The sequence below is a fragment of the Polyodon spathula genome, chromosome 17, assembly GCF_017654505.1.
Source record: "Polyodon spathula isolate WHYD16114869_AA chromosome 17, ASM1765450v1, whole genome shotgun sequence".
Classification (NCBI taxonomy): domain Eukaryota; kingdom Metazoa; phylum Chordata; class Actinopteri; order Acipenseriformes; family Polyodontidae; genus Polyodon; species Polyodon spathula.
The window spans coordinates 34204629-34224697 of NC_054550.1; the positions used below are offsets into that span (position 1 = coordinate 34204629).

The window sequence follows — 20069 nt, forward strand, 5'->3', positions numbered from 1 at the left end:
GAAATTCATATAAACAGGATTCCTGATAAATACAGACTACGTTTATTACTTTCAGGGTGCTTTGTCTGGGTGACATCATCGACTGGATTGATCGCCCGTATACATAATATAAGGTTTTCCAAAGCAAAAACATAAACAAAAGCTCTGGTTCAATAGAACGTTCTGTTGCAATGGACCCAAGGCTGTGGAAGGCTTATTTATTTGTCCCAGGTTTTACTTAAATGTATGGTTCCTGGGCCACTGTGTTTGTACAGCTCTGTGCAATGCTTACACTATTTAGGCTTATGTTGCATTTTGACTACAGTTTCTGACAAGGAAGCTTCTGTCTTCTGTTTAGAGTAACCCACCTTGGCAGCTGCATTCCATCTAGTCTCTGTTTGTTGTAGTTTTGAAGGGAGAACAGCCAAAAACAATAAAGACATGCTTTATGCACTATAAAAAGAAAACACCACAGGGTTCTAAATACCACTGATGGTCTTCGATAGATTCAGTTCAATAGTAAAATGGGGATTTTCCAAACTCTAAAGGGAAGTACCGATGAATTTTGGCATAGTTATAAAGTGACACGTGTCAGTCCACAGGCCATTAAAGAGACACCCCTGTAATAGAAAAGAAGCAAGATAAACCTGCACGATACAAATGCTGCTCAAAAGGGGAAAAAAAGAACATGAAACAGGTTAGATGTTATACGTGAAGCAACAGACATTGGTTACTACAAGAGTTAAAGAAACAAACACCTGGGCTATTTAAAATCCAAGCTTTAACTGGTATTCTAATAAAATGACAACAGAAACGGGATGAAATAGGATGGCACACTTGAATTGAAAATTGTTTATTGCTGAGATGCAGCATTATTGGCATCTTGCCTAAACATTGCAGATGTAAGCCCGTTTTTGGCCAATTATCTTTTGTGCTAAGAGGATGTTGAGCGCCAGACAACTGCATGCCGAATGTTGTTCTGATATGTTTTAATCCTGCTATTCTGAAGTTGAATGTTGTGCATGTAATACGCTCTGAATTTGAATTGTGCATGTTTCTACAACCCTAGTCCCATAATGAAGTTTAACATTGCAAACCCCTCATATATATATATATTATATATATATATATATATATATATATATATATATATATATATATATAACTATTATATATAACTTATATATATATATATATTTAATTCGGGATAAGGATCTATGATTTTAAGTATTTGTGTCTTATTTAAGGTATTTGTGTCTTTACTATTCTATCTACTAAATCTTTAAATATTGTTTTTGTGTTACTAGAGCTGTAACCAAATGGTTGTGTCTTGGGTATAGTAGCTTAAATAGCCAGGCTGGCATTTTGTTTGTCTGTGTTTTTGTTTTCTTTTTACTTAAGGTTCATTGTTATTTTTTACAATGCCCACTACAAAGATTAAAGCAAGGAACCATTTATTTATTTATTTATATTTTACCTCCAGGTTGCAATTCCATGTGTAGTTCTTGGATTCATTACACAAGTCACTGCCACAAACCTGTTGACTCTTTCTTTTGACGAACGTGCCACTGGCAAAAACAGGATTCTGTTAAGCACCTCCAACTGCAAAGCTGTAGATTACTGTTGCTATAGAGAGGAGTGGATAATTATCTTGGGTTAGTTAATTCCTGTTTTCCTTTTCCCTGTTTTTGAATGAACCAAAGTCTAGTGATTACCACAAGGCTTAAACAGCAGCATACACATATCACCTTGGCGACTCAATGTTCTGATCAAACTCATCAGTCAAGGGACAAACTGAAAGTTTCACTTTTTTGTTTTTTTTCCCCCCAAACCTTTGTCTATGAGCTGCAAGGCAGATTTGACAAATAGTCTTTTATTTGTGTACAGATGACACCGTTCCCAGCTGCTGGGTGAGATTCGGGTTATGGTTTTGTCTTTTGTTTACGAAACTCAATCAGTTGAGGTCCAGTTACAGAACATGGCCTAACAAGCACAACTAAAGTGAAGGATATGAGGATCAAATTCAGATACCTGTAACTATTTGTTAAGAGTGCTTGCATTTCTGTAAAGATTAAACAGTTTCGGATGACATTTCCTTCATTTTTATTTCCACTGTTCCCTTGCTGTTTTAATGTGTTTGCAATCATTCCGAGTGGTTGTTAATGCTGTTACTCAAATGTTTGAATTTTTTTGAGAAGCCTTGGGTAAAGATTTTGACTTTTGAGTTAAGGAGCTCTAGTTGCCTGCAATATATCCCCTTCGGTCACTATTTTTTAATGACATGTTTAGACATTTGCAAATAGTTTGTGTGAACTCCATGGAGTTCGAGAAGTTGCCATCAAAACTTTGAAAAAAAAAAAAAAATATTAATTATAAAATAGATACATAGACAGATAATGTTATATGGTACAATTATACACACAGTGGTTGAAGGGATATATGTATATCCCGCAATTAGAACAGATATGAAATGAATAGATTTTGCAAGTCAAACCATGGATGCGATTAATTATGCTGTTTTGGATTGACTAAAGATCAAGTTCAACAATGCCTGGGATGAAAGGATGAAACCACATTCTTAAAACAGGTAAACATACACCTGGATTAACCCTTTTTGTGAATTTAACCCTTTTATTTACAGATTTACTACAGATGTAATTCATCTAAATGTAGAGCTCATGCAATCACAGTTTAATGATACCCTTTTCAAGAAGACAAAAGGTATGATATGGCCAAATAGTTACTAAGAGACTAATTAGAATATACAATGTAAAAAAATAACACAACAAACAATTGCAAAAAAAAGTTGCCTTACATAATGTCTACTTAAAATAGTTTAAAACAAATTCAAGTACAACTGCAAACCCTTTTTAGTGGGTTCCTCTTTTTTCCAATACTGGCATACAACCTCAATATAAAAACAAGTTATGCAGGTACATATAACAGACGCTACAGCCAACTGACTGGCCTTTCTGCCTAAATTACTAGATATAATTTAGGTGTACAGGTTTTCTCTTTACACTGCAAACATACCCTCTCAACAGCCAAGGAAATCACATGACTACCGCAACTCCACTTTTTATTTATTTATTTATTTTTAGCATAAAAGGAGCTTTGCTGGTGTGACCTTCATAAGTGAAAGAACCTGCAACTCCTTGGTTGACATTTGGTGTGAAACATCCATCTGTTTGGCTTGAAGGGTGGACTTTGCCCTTAGTTTCTGCCCCCCTAAATCCAATACACTTATTATGTCTTTTTATGGTGATACAGGGCCCAATTTTGAAGTGAACTGACCAGCTTACACCTTAGTTTGTACTTGTTAGTTTTATTCCCCTGCCTTTGACTTTTGTGGTTCCTCTTAATTGGTGATACAGTATGTGGGAAAATATTAAGGTGATCATGTAAACCAACTGGACTGTATAAGAGTAACTTTGTACTGTGAACTTTAACTTATGCTCTGTAACCCATGAGTGAAAAATAACAATATTTTGCTGACCTACCTATGCTCTTAGTTTTAGTCCATAGAAATTGTTTTTATAAAGATCATCATATCCTGTAATGAAATCCCACTGATCCTCATTACTAAGAATACAGCTGCTGCAATGGAAAAATCATATTTGTTTGTAGTGTAAGCTGGATGTTCTTAACCTTATTTACCTTCTTTTCAGCAGTTTGTATTGTAGATTTTGTGAAGAAGACATAGCAAATGATTTTCTTAAGACACAATGTTGACAACAGGTCAATAAAGCCTGATCTTTAAAGGGTTAAACTATGTCATATTAACACATCAATGTCAAGATCTAATGTAGGTGCTCTTAAAGTTGCTCTTGCTGCCCGTAGTGGCTACAGGTATCATGTTGTGTGCAGTAGTGTCAGTGTAACCTTATCCCTATTATAAATAAGCAAGGTTCTTTAATAAACAAGGTCATGTAAGCAAGTGATCCATAGCCATCATAGCTGGGGTGACAGGTATCCAAATGGCTCGGGCCATGCATTTTGCTATACTGGTGTACTAAAACTGCCTGGAACATTTCTATATAGTATGATTCAATAGCCCAAGGCGCTATCGTTTCCTTTTGCCATCCCTTGTATTTTTTTTGGTGTGTCTTTCTCATGTTGATTGTTTCTAGCAGTGCACCATTTAGCTCTTTCAATCATTAAAAGCCATGGTCTCAATATCTAACCTGTGAAGCTCTAAAGCTAGCTAATTTGAGAACGCTGCTATGTGCTGATTTTTGTTTTTATCTGCTAGATGCTAGATGGCAGAACCTGAGTTGGCTGTGAGTGCTTGAAGGGATCTGTAAAAGGGACCCCTCCCACTAACACTGTCACACCTGATAGCAGCACACGCGCTGCCAATAAAAAGATCTTACCGTGCTTATTAAAGCAGAAACAAAAAGACAACAAGAATTCCAGTTACTGACTGATCTCAAGTTGCAAAATATCCAGAAAGCAAATACAATACTACAAATTATACTTGCGGTAACCCTTGTTTTATTTATGTATTTATTTTATTATTTAATTGATACGAGTCTTATAGGTTCATGAATATGTTTTTTTTTCATTGTTTCTCATTCAATGCATCGCCTTGTATATTAGTGTGGTGGTGGTGGTGGTGGTGGGGGGGGGGGGGCGGGGGGGTCACACATAACATATATAAAAACACTAAGAATATCTAGACTATTATTTCCAAAATACTGGTCACATCACTATTCACTCTTTCAGCAGCTTTTACACGTTTGTTGAAATTTTGTACTTGGGTGCCATATTGCTATGGAACCACATAAAGCTGAAGAGGACCCCCATGGTTTTGGGGAGGCTTTCATCAAATGCAAAGTTCATGGATTCCGGTAAAGGGACTTTCACCACTTCGATGAGCTCTCCTTCCTGGGGTTCACCGCCACCTTCCCCAACACAGTTATCATCGGAAACCTCGGCATAGAACATGGTCTGCTTGGATCCAGTGACTCCGACTCCAGACCTAAAAACATTAACATGAACAGCGTTAACTCCTTCTGAAAAATAAAGAAACCTTCAGTACCATACACAGGGCTACAGATTCTCAAGGCATTGTCATTCCTTTGTCATTCCTTTCCTTTGTTTATTTGTCATTAACAAAGGAAAAATGCAACCAAGAAATAAATAAAACCAAAAGCTAAAAAGGCTTAAGGAGTTTTTCATTCATTTTAGAATTGCGCAGGTGACAAATCACCCCAAAACAGTTTTAAACCCTACCGTCTCTGATTTACACCAGACTTGGTTCTTAGGGTTGCTTCAGGAAAACAAGCTCAAATTTACATTTTTAGACTGGAAAGTATAAAAAATATATTTGAAAGAAAATACTCAAAAAATGACCAAGAAAAGGTCAAGGTGTCAGCTTCGTCTGTGCAAAATTTCAGGAAGGTGATATTTTTGCTTTGAGAAAATCAAAACCTAACCTGTACATATTGGATAGGTATGATAGAAAATGTCTCTGAGGAACTTTTATATCCAATTCATGCACCCTGGTGGGAAATCACAGCAGTATTGCTGGCCAGAGAAGGATGACAAATGATGGGTATCCCATGTCAACATTCTTTGCAGTGTTATTTGCCCTAGTGTCACTTCGTCTTCCCTAAGAGGCTACAAGTTTCAGAATCAAGATTCAAAAAGACTAAAAGGTGCTGACTTTGTCTCCCCCACTGATGAGGTGTTATTCATTTACTCATGTCACCTGATTCAAATGAAATGTTACCTGAAGATTATTCAGGTTTCTTAGAAATGGGGGAAAGCAAACAAAAATATTACCTTCCTGAAAATGTGCACAGACGAAGCCGATACCTTAACCTTTCCTTGTAAATCTGCCTGAAACAACCCCAAGAACCAAGTCTGGTGTAAATCGGAGCTGGAAGGGTGTTACCTGTTGGATGATTTGTCACGGAATGACCCGGGGTGTTTTTTTGTTTTTTTTGTGTTTTTTACCTTGTGCCAATAAAGATCTGGAGTTCATAGCTATGAGTCTCATTGAGCCCACTGGACCTTAAACAAAACATGACCCACTCGAGAAGTCAAAGGGGGAATGATGAGGTAAGAGTGTTTTGTGGATTGATTTGGTCTGGAACTACTGTACTGTACTCTCCCTATTACAGCTGGACAACACTGAACAGAAATTAAGAGAATAATATTCGGTAAAATTACATTTGAAATAACAAAAATGGTTGAGCTTGGTTCCAACATAAAAAAAAAAAAATCCTTAAACAATCCTTACATTTTTTTTGTGAAAAGCTATATGGTTATATGATTAACAATTAATGGTTAACCATCACTGGTATTTTATTTAATATTATTGCAGTGCTATCTTACATTCATTGGTTCACTGTATACCATTGGAATATTTTCACAAAGGCTGGCACACGATGGTGAAACATTTCCAAGAGTATTACTGAATCCCGCCAAAAAACCAGCAGTGCATTTCAGTAGAAGAAAAAGAAAAATATTCTTTACCTGGGTCGACCATAACAAAAAGAAATGAACAAATAAAATCAATTGGAATTTGTAACTGAACAGCCAGTAAAGAATTCAGATTCCAAACTTAGACAAAAATATTCAATAGAGAATAGCGCAAAAGATATTAAATAATTACTTGTTTTTAAAGTAGAAGACAATTTTTTTTTTTCATGTCTGAACACAGAAAATATGTGAGGTACCAATTAAACACACCTTATTGCATTTGTATCATTCTTTATTTTTTATTTCAACACTTGGGCAGTCTTAAAGGTGTTTGGCACTGGATGTTGAAAGGGAATCGTGTCAGTAACCCACTCACTAGGTTATTATACATTTGGTCTGAACAAATGCAATAGTTTACTGCAAAGGCCTGTGCCTGCCTGCCTAGGAAGTGCTTAAGTGCAAACACTGAGCGTAACTCATGGATTGTGCCTCTGCTCTGACTTATATGGGCATAGGGGCCAGTTAATGATGCACACTGTGATGAAGACCGCCCATCATAAAGCAGCATGCCATTCCAAAATCCTGGCTGTGAAATTAGTTTCCAGCTCATGATGTTTACACACATGGGTCGTTTTTAGCTCACATAAACCAATAGGCGTGACTCACCCTATTGTGTCAATGATCTATTTTGTTGGAAAGCCCTTGTAACATCAAGTGATACTAACATTATTTGTCTGCCACATGGAAAAATTTGGAAAAAGGTCAGCAAGATGGGCATTTTCTCCCAATGTGGGAGTTACACTTTTTTTTTTTCTTTACCTGCATACAACGCACTGCATGGCACCATTTGGTTTATGTATCATTAACCACAAATATAGGAAACTCCTCTCAAGAGTTTGGGACCAGCTTAGGAAAAAATGCATATTTTAATGGAAATAAAAAACATGCAAACATACTTGAAAGGATAAAATCACCCTTATTTAATAGCGTAGCTCAATCTTGTTTTAAAGACAATTAAAAAGAGATCTACGGTAATTAGGCAACAAATGAAGAAAACCTTTGTTCATGAAATTATTACATCTCACTGTATGAAATAAGATAAACTTGCCATCACTGCTGTGCTGACTGAAAATGTACAGCATTTTGGTATGCAGCTGTTTACAGAAAAATGAAGTGTACTTGAAAGATCCATCTGACTGATACGATTGTGGGTGTCTTATCAAGGATGGCTTCTGATAACAGGGATGTGGTGTGTTTGGTTTCAAGATACAAACTGATGGCAATCTATACTATAAATGGAAGAAGACATATCAAGACCATTCAAATTGCCATGGTGAGATGTTTAACTGTTAATTGACACTATTTAACAGACAATACCTCAATATGGGCGTGATGTTACATGTGCATCATAGGTCTAGGTCATGGCCATCTGTGAATTGTTTGTATATTCCTGCAAATATGAAGTATGTATCTCAAAAATTTTTTCTAAACTAGTATCATCTAAAACTGACTTACACCGATATTATTATTATATATATATATATATATATATATATATATATATATATATATATATATATATATATATATGTGTGTGTGTGTGTGTGTGTGTGTGTGTGTGTGTGTGTAAACATGATTTTGATATTTTATTTAATATCATGTAATGAGAGAAACTACAAAATTATATCACAAGAGTCTACTGGAAGCCATACTAGTAGGACAGATTTCATGTCACGTTTTCCAATTTTTGTCAGTTTTTCGTTAAGTATATTGAAAAAAAATTGTTAATTCTATAGGGTGATGCAAAACCTTTGGCCATAGCTGTAGAGTACAGATGTAAACCAATATTTCAAAGTTTTCAGTGCCCTCTGACAACTACCAAAGCCACATGCTATCTTAGTAAGGATAGAGTCATTAAAACGTTCCAAGCTGTTTGGAGTTGACTGTCGGGTTCAAATCGCTGTCCAACCTTAGAGAATGTTTACAAATACTTAAAAATAAACTTTAAAGGCTCAAGGTGTTGTGCATAGAGCCCAGTATCTCAACTGTTTCAGCTGTTTTCAGACGGTTCTCATCTGCACAGTGCAACCATGTGACACTCAACACAGACAGCGAACATACCACAATTTGAATGACAAAAGGCTGTTTATTTATTTTGTTACCAGCTCTGGAATAGCAAATATGATATTTCGTTGTTTAAAATGCTAGTATTTTTATTTATTTTTTTTTTTAACTTCTATCGAATATTTGAATTTATGGCTAAAAGCTCTACACAACACAGCTAAGGACAGTGAATATATAACATTATAAATGTTAAACTGAGAAGTTCATTTATCTGTGATCTCCAAACTCAGGGATAGCTGAGCAGTCAGGCCCTGTTTATTACATCATGGCAGTTACAGCTGAATCGCACTGTATTTGTATCGCATTCTTGGAAATATCTCATGGGTGTACCGTAGCCAACAAAATGAGCATTTTATTCTGTCTTATTCCAGTACAACACAAATGCACTGTATTTAGTAGGCGCCATAAAACTACATTTCCACCCAGATACATAATTACACCAATAGACTTCAGTCTGAATTTTTAAGTTGTGAGCAGGCCTACAATTGTGCAATTTCTCATAAATCAATCCATCGTAATATCTGACTACAATACACGACAGCACTTTCTTGGAATGGTGTTTTATTACTAATCCATGTTTTGCCTTTACTGATCATGTCCTGTGTGTTTAAGACTTTACAACATCAATTGCTGACTTTTTTTCCATTTATAGAGTGGTACTGTTCTTAATTTTACACACACCAGGATTTTTGTGGCAGATTGCAGGTCTGATATCAACCATCCAAGGACATCTTTTTTTTTTTATTATTATCAAACAAGTATTAACTGCGAGGTGGGGATTAGTGTAGCTGAGTTTCAGAAGTGTCATTAAATAAAAAGCTGGCAAGGGTGTTCCACGATGAAGCACGAACTGGAATAAAAACAGGAGCTCCAGGCATGCAGCTGTGCCTAGGAGTGCATCGATATGAGGAGCAATGATCGTGTTTGCACACACAGGGCACTTGAACTGCAACTGATAAGCAGAAAAGGAAATGCCATCATTTTTCATTCCATTGCACCATGTCTACATAAGGCGAAAGCAGGTGCAGGGAAAATAAAGTAATATCAATTGAAGGAGGGCATTGTATTACAGCAACTAGCAGCAGGTGCATCAGCAGGTGTTCATGACTAATTACATGCTTTTATGATTTTAGAGCTTTTCACAACTGTAATGTGCTGATAAGCGTGCAGTTTAATGCTTTTGAAATTGATACCAATACTTCTGGAGAGATTTACGGCATTAAGTTGCCGTATTTACTAACCGGTGAAGGAATGCTTCTGGGAGACCGGATAACCTTTGGGGGTAACTGTCTCAAGTAAATGATGGTTGTTTCCCCACCAAATAAGCAAAAATGTAAACGCATGTGTGTTGGTTAGGGTATGGAGTTGCTCTAATAGAGCATGGGTTCCACTCAATTGATCCAAACATAACGAATAGAAATACCTCTACTGAGATCATTCAAGTTTAAGAACCAAGGTTATGAAAAATCAACCTCCTAACAGTGCATGTGAGTGTCTTCAGTGCCATTCTTGTCTGTAAAAACATGTACATTGTCAGAGAGGGTGATATGCCACCGTTTATGTCCATGAATAGAACCCTATGTCTTTAACCTTAAAAGGTGCTGACATAGTTAACCCAAACCATTACTTTAAGTGCAGTACAGAAGCCAGGACCAGGACCAGGAAACAGACAGGACAGAGGGAAGGAGAACATGCTGAGTGTATGGAATGGGCTACCCACTCATGTTGTTGAGGTAGACTCACTTGGAAACTTTAAGATCCAACTTGACAAAGACCGGGTGAACTTAGGCAGGCCGAATGGACTCAGTTTCTTCCTAAATTTTCTTATGTGTGTTGCGTTTGGTGCCTGATATTGCAGAGCTTACATTGGTCTTAATGGCACCACTTACCACACAATGGGCTTTATATTTTCTGGGTCCATGAAAACTGCTTAAATAACCTTATTATGGTAAGAAATTCCACTGAAGAGAGCCATCAACATTTGCTTGCTGACATTGAAAGCCACCATATAAACGATATTTTATCATCTAAAAAAATAAACATTGATAATTCTGCCCATCCAAGATGGCTAGATAAGTTCTCCCCCGCATGTCAATATAACTCATACTCTTCCAAGTGTTATCAGCTATAAAACATGGGGCAGTTGGAAATGTACAAATCCAAATATAGTATACAAGAATATTATGGTTCAAAGTCTAAATAAATAGGGCATCCCTCACCTGTAGGATGTTATTTTTCTGAGCTTCGATACTGGCACGTCATAGCCGCATTCTTCTAGGATCTCCTGCCTGGCTATTTCTTCCAGCGAGAGATCTGGCTTGTCTACTAATCCTGCACAGAGCTCATAAGTGACTCCAGCAGCTGCAGTCGGTGGGTCCCCATGGCTCTCCTCACTCTCCTCCTTCTCCTCTCCTTCTTTTACCTTGTCTTCGGGACTCTGAGGGGTGTGTTTCTCCAACTCACACATGTATACAGCTTTAAAGAGAAGAGGTTTGAAATACAAATGATTTAGAATATTGGAGGCAATGTTGCTTTTTACAGCTCAATATACAACACCCCCTCCAAATGTCACAAATCTAACAATAAATAAGCACAGTGATTGATCTACACTATCACCAGGGTGAGACCAAGCAACAACTGTGCTTCAACAGGTTATTGTTTAAGAATTGCATCATTGCTTTCATTATTTAAGGCTTTTGCTGGCCACGTTTTGTTGCTATAGAACATTTCCAGTCTAAACGGAGGGACTTCCTTCCATTATGAACTCAGTAACACACTCTCCTGGCTCCCGTGCAGTACAATGCCTCTCAAGGCTGCCATTACTGAACTATATGAGAAACCAGTAGGAAGTCCCCAGCTACAGGACAGGCCTGCACAAAGAAAAAGGGACGTTTGTACCTGATTCTTGTAACTTAATATTTCAGCACTGGCTCCCACACCCTCACACACACACAAGCGGGAACTGGGTGTGTTTTCCTCAGTTTCTCAGTTTTATCACTGGATTGTTTAATCTAAGGGGCGGGCAGGCTCATTTTTGTTGTAATGCAGCCATGTGCAACATAAAAGGATTTTTTAAAACAACAAACTCCATCACAATTGCAAAAATGGGCTTGACCCTTGCCTACAATAAGGCTAAGCTTGAGATCAGGGAAAGCAGCAGCTTTGGCGAACAAAGATGATATTGCTAAGTAAAAAATCTTCTTAAAATGATACAATGAAGAGCAGATTAGGGACTTCTGGGGACTATCGCTATTTTTGTATATGTGTAAAAAGAGAAAGGTGGGTAGAAACAGCCCCTGTATCCTGTCTGTAGTCACTCATTTTTAATGAGAAAAATCCCAGATGAAATTTAAATTGTACAAAACATGCACCCTATCTCTCATTGAATTTAGAGCCTTTATTTACTAGGAGGTCTTTGAGCTGACAAAAGACAATTAATTAACATATAATTTAAACAAAATTTTATGATGGATGACTTCACACCTCTGATATCAGCCAACAGTTTTATGAATGCTCTTGTTTAAAATGTCTGCAATTCAAGACCATAACTGATACATGCCTGTTCATTAAATCTGCAATTTACATTGTGTTCTTAAAACCACCAACCAAACTCCTATAGCAAATCATGCTCTTTTTTAATTAAGTAGAGGAACAGCATCATGTAGCTGGTGTTTCCCACCATTGCCTGCCTGCCTTCCTGCTGCATCCTTCTAATAGGTAAAACTTCTCAACACAATGGGTATAAAAAGTCAGATAATGCTGATTACCTGGACGAAACTGCTTGACCAGGATAAAGCAATGCGAAGTGGTATTGAAGATTAGGACCGAGACGCTGGAAAAGAACGGACAGGACAATGCATGAGCCAGAAGAAAAGCACACAAGCCATTTCTTTAATCTGTTTTCAAAAGACTCCCTTGCCTTACCTTTGATGCTCAGTGGTAAAGTGTCTTTGCAGCATTTTAATTTGGGCAAAACTGCTTTCTGTGTTGTATATTCACTGTTCAGTGGACGAAACCTACTGGGATAATGGCTAGATCTGTGGATTGTTTAGTCATGTTAATGGTCCTTGGTCATTCCACTTTTTGGGAGTGAAGAAATGCAAACATTTTTTTTTTCTTTTTGAGTTTCATTAATGCTCTAGATTCTATGTTCAAACACAAACTTAGGTGCGTCTGCATTTCCATAGAGAGCTAGGATGGAGTGCTGCAGGAACTGAAACAGGCTGCAACTTGATTGGTTTCAGACCTTAATCAAGGCTTGTGCTTGGGCTCCAGCGATGCATAATGTATATTTTTATGATACGGTAAGCATCTAAGCAGCTGCTGCACCTCATTGTGAACCACGCCTTGGTGTAGAAAGTGCATGCTGTATGAGTTGCTGTTTTGGATGTGTGAGATTTCATAAGTTAAAAATGGGCATTTTTGGCTCTATTGGTGAAACCCATACCATAGTAATGTACTGAAAATCCTCAACTGTAATGAACTGGAACAACACTGGGGAGAAACTGGTAATTCAGTGTGCCTCATAAAAGCAAATTACATTTGAATAAATGAAGTTTACAACTAAAGTTCAGGAGGAGAGTCAGACACCAATCTCAATGTCACCAAACTGAATCATTCAATTTACACATTAGCTAATTAAGACTGTTAGCACTATAAATACCCTCTTCGTTTCGATTTCATTATAACCCACCACCTCCCCATCTCCACCTATTCCCAATAAATATTTATACTAAAACATGTTGTGATTGGTGTTTGTCCCGAACTACAGAAATGATTAAAAGAAATAAATAGCAGTTCTTACTTAAAAAACATCACATTACATTTATTTATTTATTGAAATTTGTTTAAATAGGAAACCTAGAGCCGGAATATCTTGTTTACAAGAAGGTGTTTCAGTTTCAGAGATGTGTACTGGTCTTTCGGCTGGGGGACAGAAATTCAAATCTGTCCGATGATGATGCTAAGGAATAAACAAACACAAATAAAACCCCTAACTAATTTCAAAACTCTCCAGAGACACAGTAACCACTGCAGGCCCTAGCAAACCGAACACTGAGGACAATGTAAAAAGCCTGACGACTGGGAAAACGAGAAATCAAAATGTGGTTGCTATGCAACCGAATACTCCAATGCAACAACTTTGTTTTTGTAAGCAAAATGTATAAAAATACCTGACCTAATAATCAGGATCCATACCAATTAATGTATGGTGTGTGATTAAGAAACACAGATATTTTACATTATGCCTATTTAATTACAGTGATAAATCCTAGAATGATTGTAAAGCATAATGTACTGTTCTTTCATTAACCTCTTAAATGCACACATGTTGCTTGTTCTCACACCCTCTGGCATGTAAATACCTTGTTGCAGGGATGTAAAGAGCTGACTTAAACCAGCTAAAAACCACAACCCATCCATTTTCAAACCAGACAGTGTCAATTAGGCAGCAACCTTTGATATTTCCCAGACAGGACTCTGTAACTTGCAAAGAGTAAGGCAATCATCCAAAATTAATACCGAGCAGTTTGGTATCTCCATTACCCTCTTTGAGGACATTTTAAAGAGCTTTTGAAGTGTTTTTAAGGCAAGCTTAACTCAGCCCTCCTATTAATAATGGTTGGGTGAAGCACTGTCCATTACTGAGAGACAGAGGAAGCACAAAACAAAACCACTCTGGGAGTCTGAGTGAACAGGAACAAGAGATAAGGCCGGTCAGACTGCAGATGATTGGTTATCTAAGGGAGGATTTAGATTGTTTTTGTTTTCCAGGCTCACTTCAATTTTAAGCTACTGGAGGGAATTCCTTCAAAAATGTCCATTGAAGAAAGCCATTACAATAGGATTTCATTACAATCGGACAGGCAGCACGGTAACGCTGCACATATTCAAAGCCTTTTTTTTTGCTTTCTAGTTAGCAGTGCTTCATTTGTAATTAGTCTAAGCTTTTGCAAAATTACTGTAGCTTGGGCGTTCGCTTCTACTAAACAGCATTTCTTCTAACTGGGAAACATTTTCAAACGTAATATCTTTTCATTAAAAGCCAGTGAAGCCCAATGGTTGAACTTTGCAAGGCAGTTTTTGTGAAGAGCTTTAAAGACATGTCTTGTCCTGACCGTCACAATTCATAGGAACAGTCGATTTCTTCTTTACAGCTACACCAAACAAATCTGGCCCCTGCATGTATGAGTAACAATATTTAGACAGAGCATTACAGCAGAAGCACATACTGTGTTTAGCAGCTATAAACCCTTCAGTGTATATACATTTTAATATGCTATCAAGGTGTGGGCATTTGATTTATGGGTTTTGGTTTATACGATACCAATATCAAAACATAAACAAAATCATACAGCAAAGAAAGTAAAAAGGTAAAAGCCGACAGAAATGGAAGAAAAAAATAAGACACAATAAACACACAGACAGGTAGAGACTTAAGAAAAACGTTCGCCAGATGAACAAACTGAGCTGAAGAGTGCAACAGGGGCAGTATATTCTTGTAGTTAAACTAAAGGACTTGAAGCCAAGATACCCAGGGTTTGCTCTCAGTGTGACGTTGTACAAGTAATTAGCCACTGGCCGAGTGTGACCATGCATGAGTAATATTATGTTTTTGTGCACCACTCAATCACTCAATTAAAAAGAACAAAAATAAGAAGTCACTGGAAAAGTAATATTGCTTCTCAGCTGGGCACCACTGTGGAAAGTACTATAATCTTAAATAAAACAAAAAAAACTTAATCAAAAATGGTCACTGACATGGGATGCAGAAAGTTAATTTCAAACGTCTCACGTTTAACTTGTGTTTTCCCAGTTAACTGGCATTACATCATGCCCCAATTTAGGGGCAGGTGTCTGCAGCGTTGGCAGGGTTGAAACTGCTAAGGAAGCAGGAAGCCCAGCCTAGTACACAAGCCCATACTTTCCCATGGTGAAATGGTGAAAGATAGATCTTGGTGGAACAAGCTGTAGATTATTAACAATTAAAGTTTCATGTTGTGCTATAATTAAAATGTGACCAGGCTGGGTGGGAGCCTGTTGTCTTTGGGCTGTGATTTTGAATCCAGTTCGTGGTTTGAATCCAGCTGAACTGCTTCTTCACTCCTAGCAGAGCTCAGCAGGGCACACTGAAAAGACAATGTGGGTAGCTGTTATTGTGCCATGAACTGTTCTCTGTCTCAAGATAATGATGCTTTATAGTGTAGTTTTGATGAAAGGCCTACAACTATGTCCTCTTAATTTATTTTTCCAGTTCCTACCATCCAATTCCTAACCAAATTGTTCTCCTGGCCTGATGAAACTGATTTTACATTTGTGTTTCGATGCATGCAAACTTAGTGATGAGGAGAACAGCACTCACCAAAACTCAATCCAGTCCTGAACACCCCCTGCCACAAAGTGGTGGTTTTGTTATATCTACAATATTGAAATCTGAGCTGGGTCTGACTGAGTGAAAGGCTAGGGAATTAGCTCAGACAGAGAGATTTTTCAGTTCTCACCAAACAACCCAGATGTGTTGAGTCACCAGGCCTGTCGTCTCACCTTCCCTTCCCTAAGGTGCAGGGTTAACAGGCAGAGTGAATTGGTTAATGTCCCAAAATGACTTTTGGCAAATTCACAGTGCAACTCACATCGGAGAGTTTTTCCGATAACTTCGCCATTAACTCTGCGAGGAGATTCAGAAAACAAATGGTTGTTGGCTTTATGGATGCTGGCTTGGAACAAGCCATCCCCCTGGACCTACCCACATAACCACATCTACACTGACACCCGCATGCACTCACAATACTAGGGGTGTTTGTTCTTCTCCGAAACAAAGCACTAACCACCCACCTAAACCAAAACCCTCAGACTGTCTACAGGTTTTAACAACCACTCAGTTGACTGTCAAAAAAAGCAAAAACAATACTTAGGAATGAACCACTACTCTTAAGAGTTTTTCGGATACTTGACGCATTGTTTCAAAGCGTAGTCCACAGGTACGGTGGAGGAGGAAGTCCTTGTCTGTGTTTTGTAATACTCGATAGGGTGTTCACCCCCCCCCCCCCGGAATGTTCTTATACAAAAACGCCCCGAAGTGCCTTAACTTTGTTATTTCCTTTTCATTGTAAATACAATCTGAACTGGAACGGACAGCAGAAAATCACCCATCACTGGTTAAAAACAAAAAAACTAAAACAAACTTCCTTTTGAAAAAAAAAAAAAAAAAAAGCATTTCACTTGATTTAAAAAAAAAACAAAACAAAACCCTGTATTTTTGTCATTAAAAAAGTGCCGTCCGTAATGTGTTTTTTCATGCCTCGTGTATTTTAGTGATGCATAATGTGTTTACTATCTGCAAATACCTTTTACCAGACCGTTTAAACAACTAAACGTAGTATGTGTTACTGCAATAGAAAAAAGTGGTTCTCACTGAAGGACTAAGCAAATGATCCACCAGTACATACATTGCTTGGATTCAATGCCAGGATCTTTAGTGTTTTTGCATACTATAGGGTCTTTACTATAGTCCTTAATGGCTCTTTTCCATACATTGTGAACGTCTTCAGACATAATATTAAACTGTTAGAAATATATGTAATGAAATTCATAGACAATTAATCACAGATGTATTAAATGTAAGAAATGTGTTTGGTGCCCTATACAGGCATGTCTGTCTCACTCCTGTAGGGAATGTTATGGGACTGATAAACAGTTCTTCCTGGCAAACTACTGTGCATGGACTGACTGTGGAAGAACGTATTCAAAAGATACCAGCAAATATTCTTTTTGTTACACAACTGAACAGGACTGTGGGGCATTAAACACAGCACTGCTGGCCCATTCATGGGATGTGGCGGCTCTGTGTTTGTATTGACAGAAACAACTACTTAAAACTACCAATGGGAAAGAGAATCGATTTCAGCACAGATAAGGGAGTGCGACCATGGGAAACACAGATGAAAAGTCATCTGTTTGCTTTATGGGTTGCACAGTGTGGAAAATACGGTCAGTAGAGCTGACATCGGAAATGAGCATTCGCACAATCAACTCAGAACATGTGTTAAACCAAAGTACACATAATTAACCCCACTGAGAATGATGCTGTTAGAGCAATGTAGTCTTGCCAAAGCCAAAGCCCAAGCCCCTACTTTGCATACTGCCCTAACTGAATTCAATTATCCTTCCGAACAAATAAAAAACAAACCCATTTTCGGAAGTATCAAACTACTGTACTAAGAAGACTAAGCTGAATTAAGCTGTGTGGGCTTCTTTTTGTTCAGCCATTAAAGTCGACTATAATAACACCGTGTAAAAATTTATTATTTTTTTTTTGTTCCTGGGTAGTAAGTGTTATTTCCTAATTGCTTATGCCTCAAAAGTATAGAAAATGGCTATTATTCCCCACAAACTTTGCTTTATTGTGACCAGGACAGTGATATTTCAAAATATCACTATTTCCAATGGGAAAACGGGCGAATATGTGTCTTTTCATTCACATAACGTCAGAAAAAAACAACATATGAATTCAAATTAACATATATTTATACTAAAGTAATACAAAAATGACTACAAAAGATTTAGAAGTGAGTAGGTTTTCGAGATTTACGATTATACTGTAAATACCCAGGAACAAAAATCGTGTTACATAGTGTAATCTGAGGCTGTACTGACAGGGTGTCACAAGTTGTTCTTTCAGGATGCTAACCGGTGATGACAAAAAAAATGGGTTAAAGGTTAAGTTCTGATTACCAAAGTTAAATGCATGGGGTCTGATTTATCAAGATCTTTTTGCCAAACTAGAGTTTTTTTTTTTAGTTGAAAGAAAAACAGTTTATTTTAACTGTATATGTTTCTTTTTTTTCAGTGCATTAGATATTTTTCATCCTGAGCAAGAATTGGAGTCCCTCTTGGCATTAAGAAAGCATGGGGTGCACCCTGAAAAGGAAAGCACCTTGATATTGCATTGTTCCTTCAGAGCCAGTGTTAAATACCCCTTGTGGAAAGATTAAGCATACCGTCCAGTCAATAACAAGTAGTATATACTGAAGCTGCAGTTACAATCTAATACTGCATGCAAACATATGAATAGAGTTTCATATTTACTGAACCTGACTGACAATAATTGCAGCCACTTCCCTATTGATATTATTTGTTAAGGTTTTGTTTTTTTTCTTTTATTATTATATACCTCATAGTTCATGCAAGCCATTCGGGTTAGATGGCTCTAAGTAAACAGGGCTTGGAACTCACTGTAACTGCAGGTCTGTCTGTCACATAGTATTAATACCCTCCACAGCTGCAGAGATAGTCATGAGTGCCTGTGGCAGGCTGGCGAGTGGACAGAGGCCCAGAGACAGACTGCAGTTCAAAAAAATATACTTTTATTATAAATAGATACAAAAATAAAAAGGCACAAGGGCCAAAACAAAGGGATTGAAACACAAAAAAAAAGACAAAAAGCAAAATGTATAAAATAAAGGTTTCCAGGCTGGGCAATGCCTTCACTGGATTTAGAAAATTTAAAAATCACAACCAACAAAACACCAACCTGCTTCCTCAGCTCCCTCCTCCTCAATGAGAAGCAGAGGCCTCCTTTTATGTCAGGTGGCTGGGCGCTGATTGATCGTTAATTAACCTAATCAACTAATCAACCCCAGCCACCTGAACATAATAAACCCAGGCAGGTAGGGGAAATTAACCCCATCCCTGCCAATTTAAAAAGGGCAGAGCTTTGCTCTGCCACACACCTCCCCCCATGTACAACGTACACCGGCCGCAATCAGCCAACTCCCCCCTTCTCCCCTCCCCCCAAGAGTCCAATTATGTCCCTTGGGTGGGGTGTTATGGTGGGTGGTGGTGGGCGAGGTTGATGTCGGAGCCCCCAAGCCTTCTTTGGTTGAGGGGGCCCCGGATCTCCAAGGTAGTACGGCGACGGCGGCCCGGCTCCCTCTAGAGGCGGAGGCGGCGACGGCGGCCCGGTTCCCTCTAGTGGCGGAGGCGGCCCGGCTCCCTCTAGTGGCGGAGGCGGCCCTAGAAAACAAAAAGGAGACACCAGCAGTCCCAAGCGATGCGGAGCAGCAGGCAACCCCAGGCGATCCAAATGTGTCATCCCTGAGTGGAGCGGGCGTGGCATCCCTGGGCGGTGCAAAGCAGGCATCCTTGGGCGGTGCAAGGCAGGCATCCTTGGGCCATAGCTCCTCCCCTCTGGGCTCTGAGAGGGGCGGCTCCTCCCTCTCTGGCTCTGGAAGCGGCGGCTCCTCCCTCTGTGGCTCTGGGAGCGGCGGCTCCTCCCTCTCTGGCTCTGGGAGCGGCGGCTCCTCCCTCTCTGGCTCTGGGAGCGACGGCAGCTCCTCACCCCTCTCTGGCTCTGGGAGCGACGGCAGCTCCTCACCCCTCTCTGGCTCTGGGAGCGACGGCAGCTCCTCCTCCCTCTCTGGCTCTGGGAGCGACGGCAGCTCCTCACCCCTCTCTGGCTCTGGGAGCGACGGCAGCTCCTCACCCCTCTCTGGCTCTGGGAGCGACGGCAGCTCCTCACCCCTCTCTGGCTCTGG

General features: G+C 38.7%; 1 protein-coding gene across 2 annotated transcripts in view; it reads right to left on the minus strand.

The window, feature by feature from the left end:
* Window positions 1–2590: 2590 nt before the first annotated feature.
* LOC121330300 (uridine diphosphate glucose pyrophosphatase NUDT14-like) overlaps window positions 2591–20069 on the minus strand; it is a 37109-nt gene continuing 19630 nt past the window's right edge. For both annotated transcript variants that reach the window (XM_041276715.1, XM_041276716.1), the window contains exons 3-5: window positions 12300–12364; window positions 10752–11007; window positions 2591–4960 (exon numbers count right to left, since the gene is read on the minus strand). In XM_041276715.1, coding sequence (XP_041132649.1) covers window positions 4711–4960; window positions 10752–11007; window positions 12300–12364 — 571 coding nt within the window. In that variant the 3' untranslated portion in view covers window positions 2591–4710. The remainder of the gene's footprint in view (window positions 4961–10751; window positions 11008–12299; window positions 12365–20069) is intronic.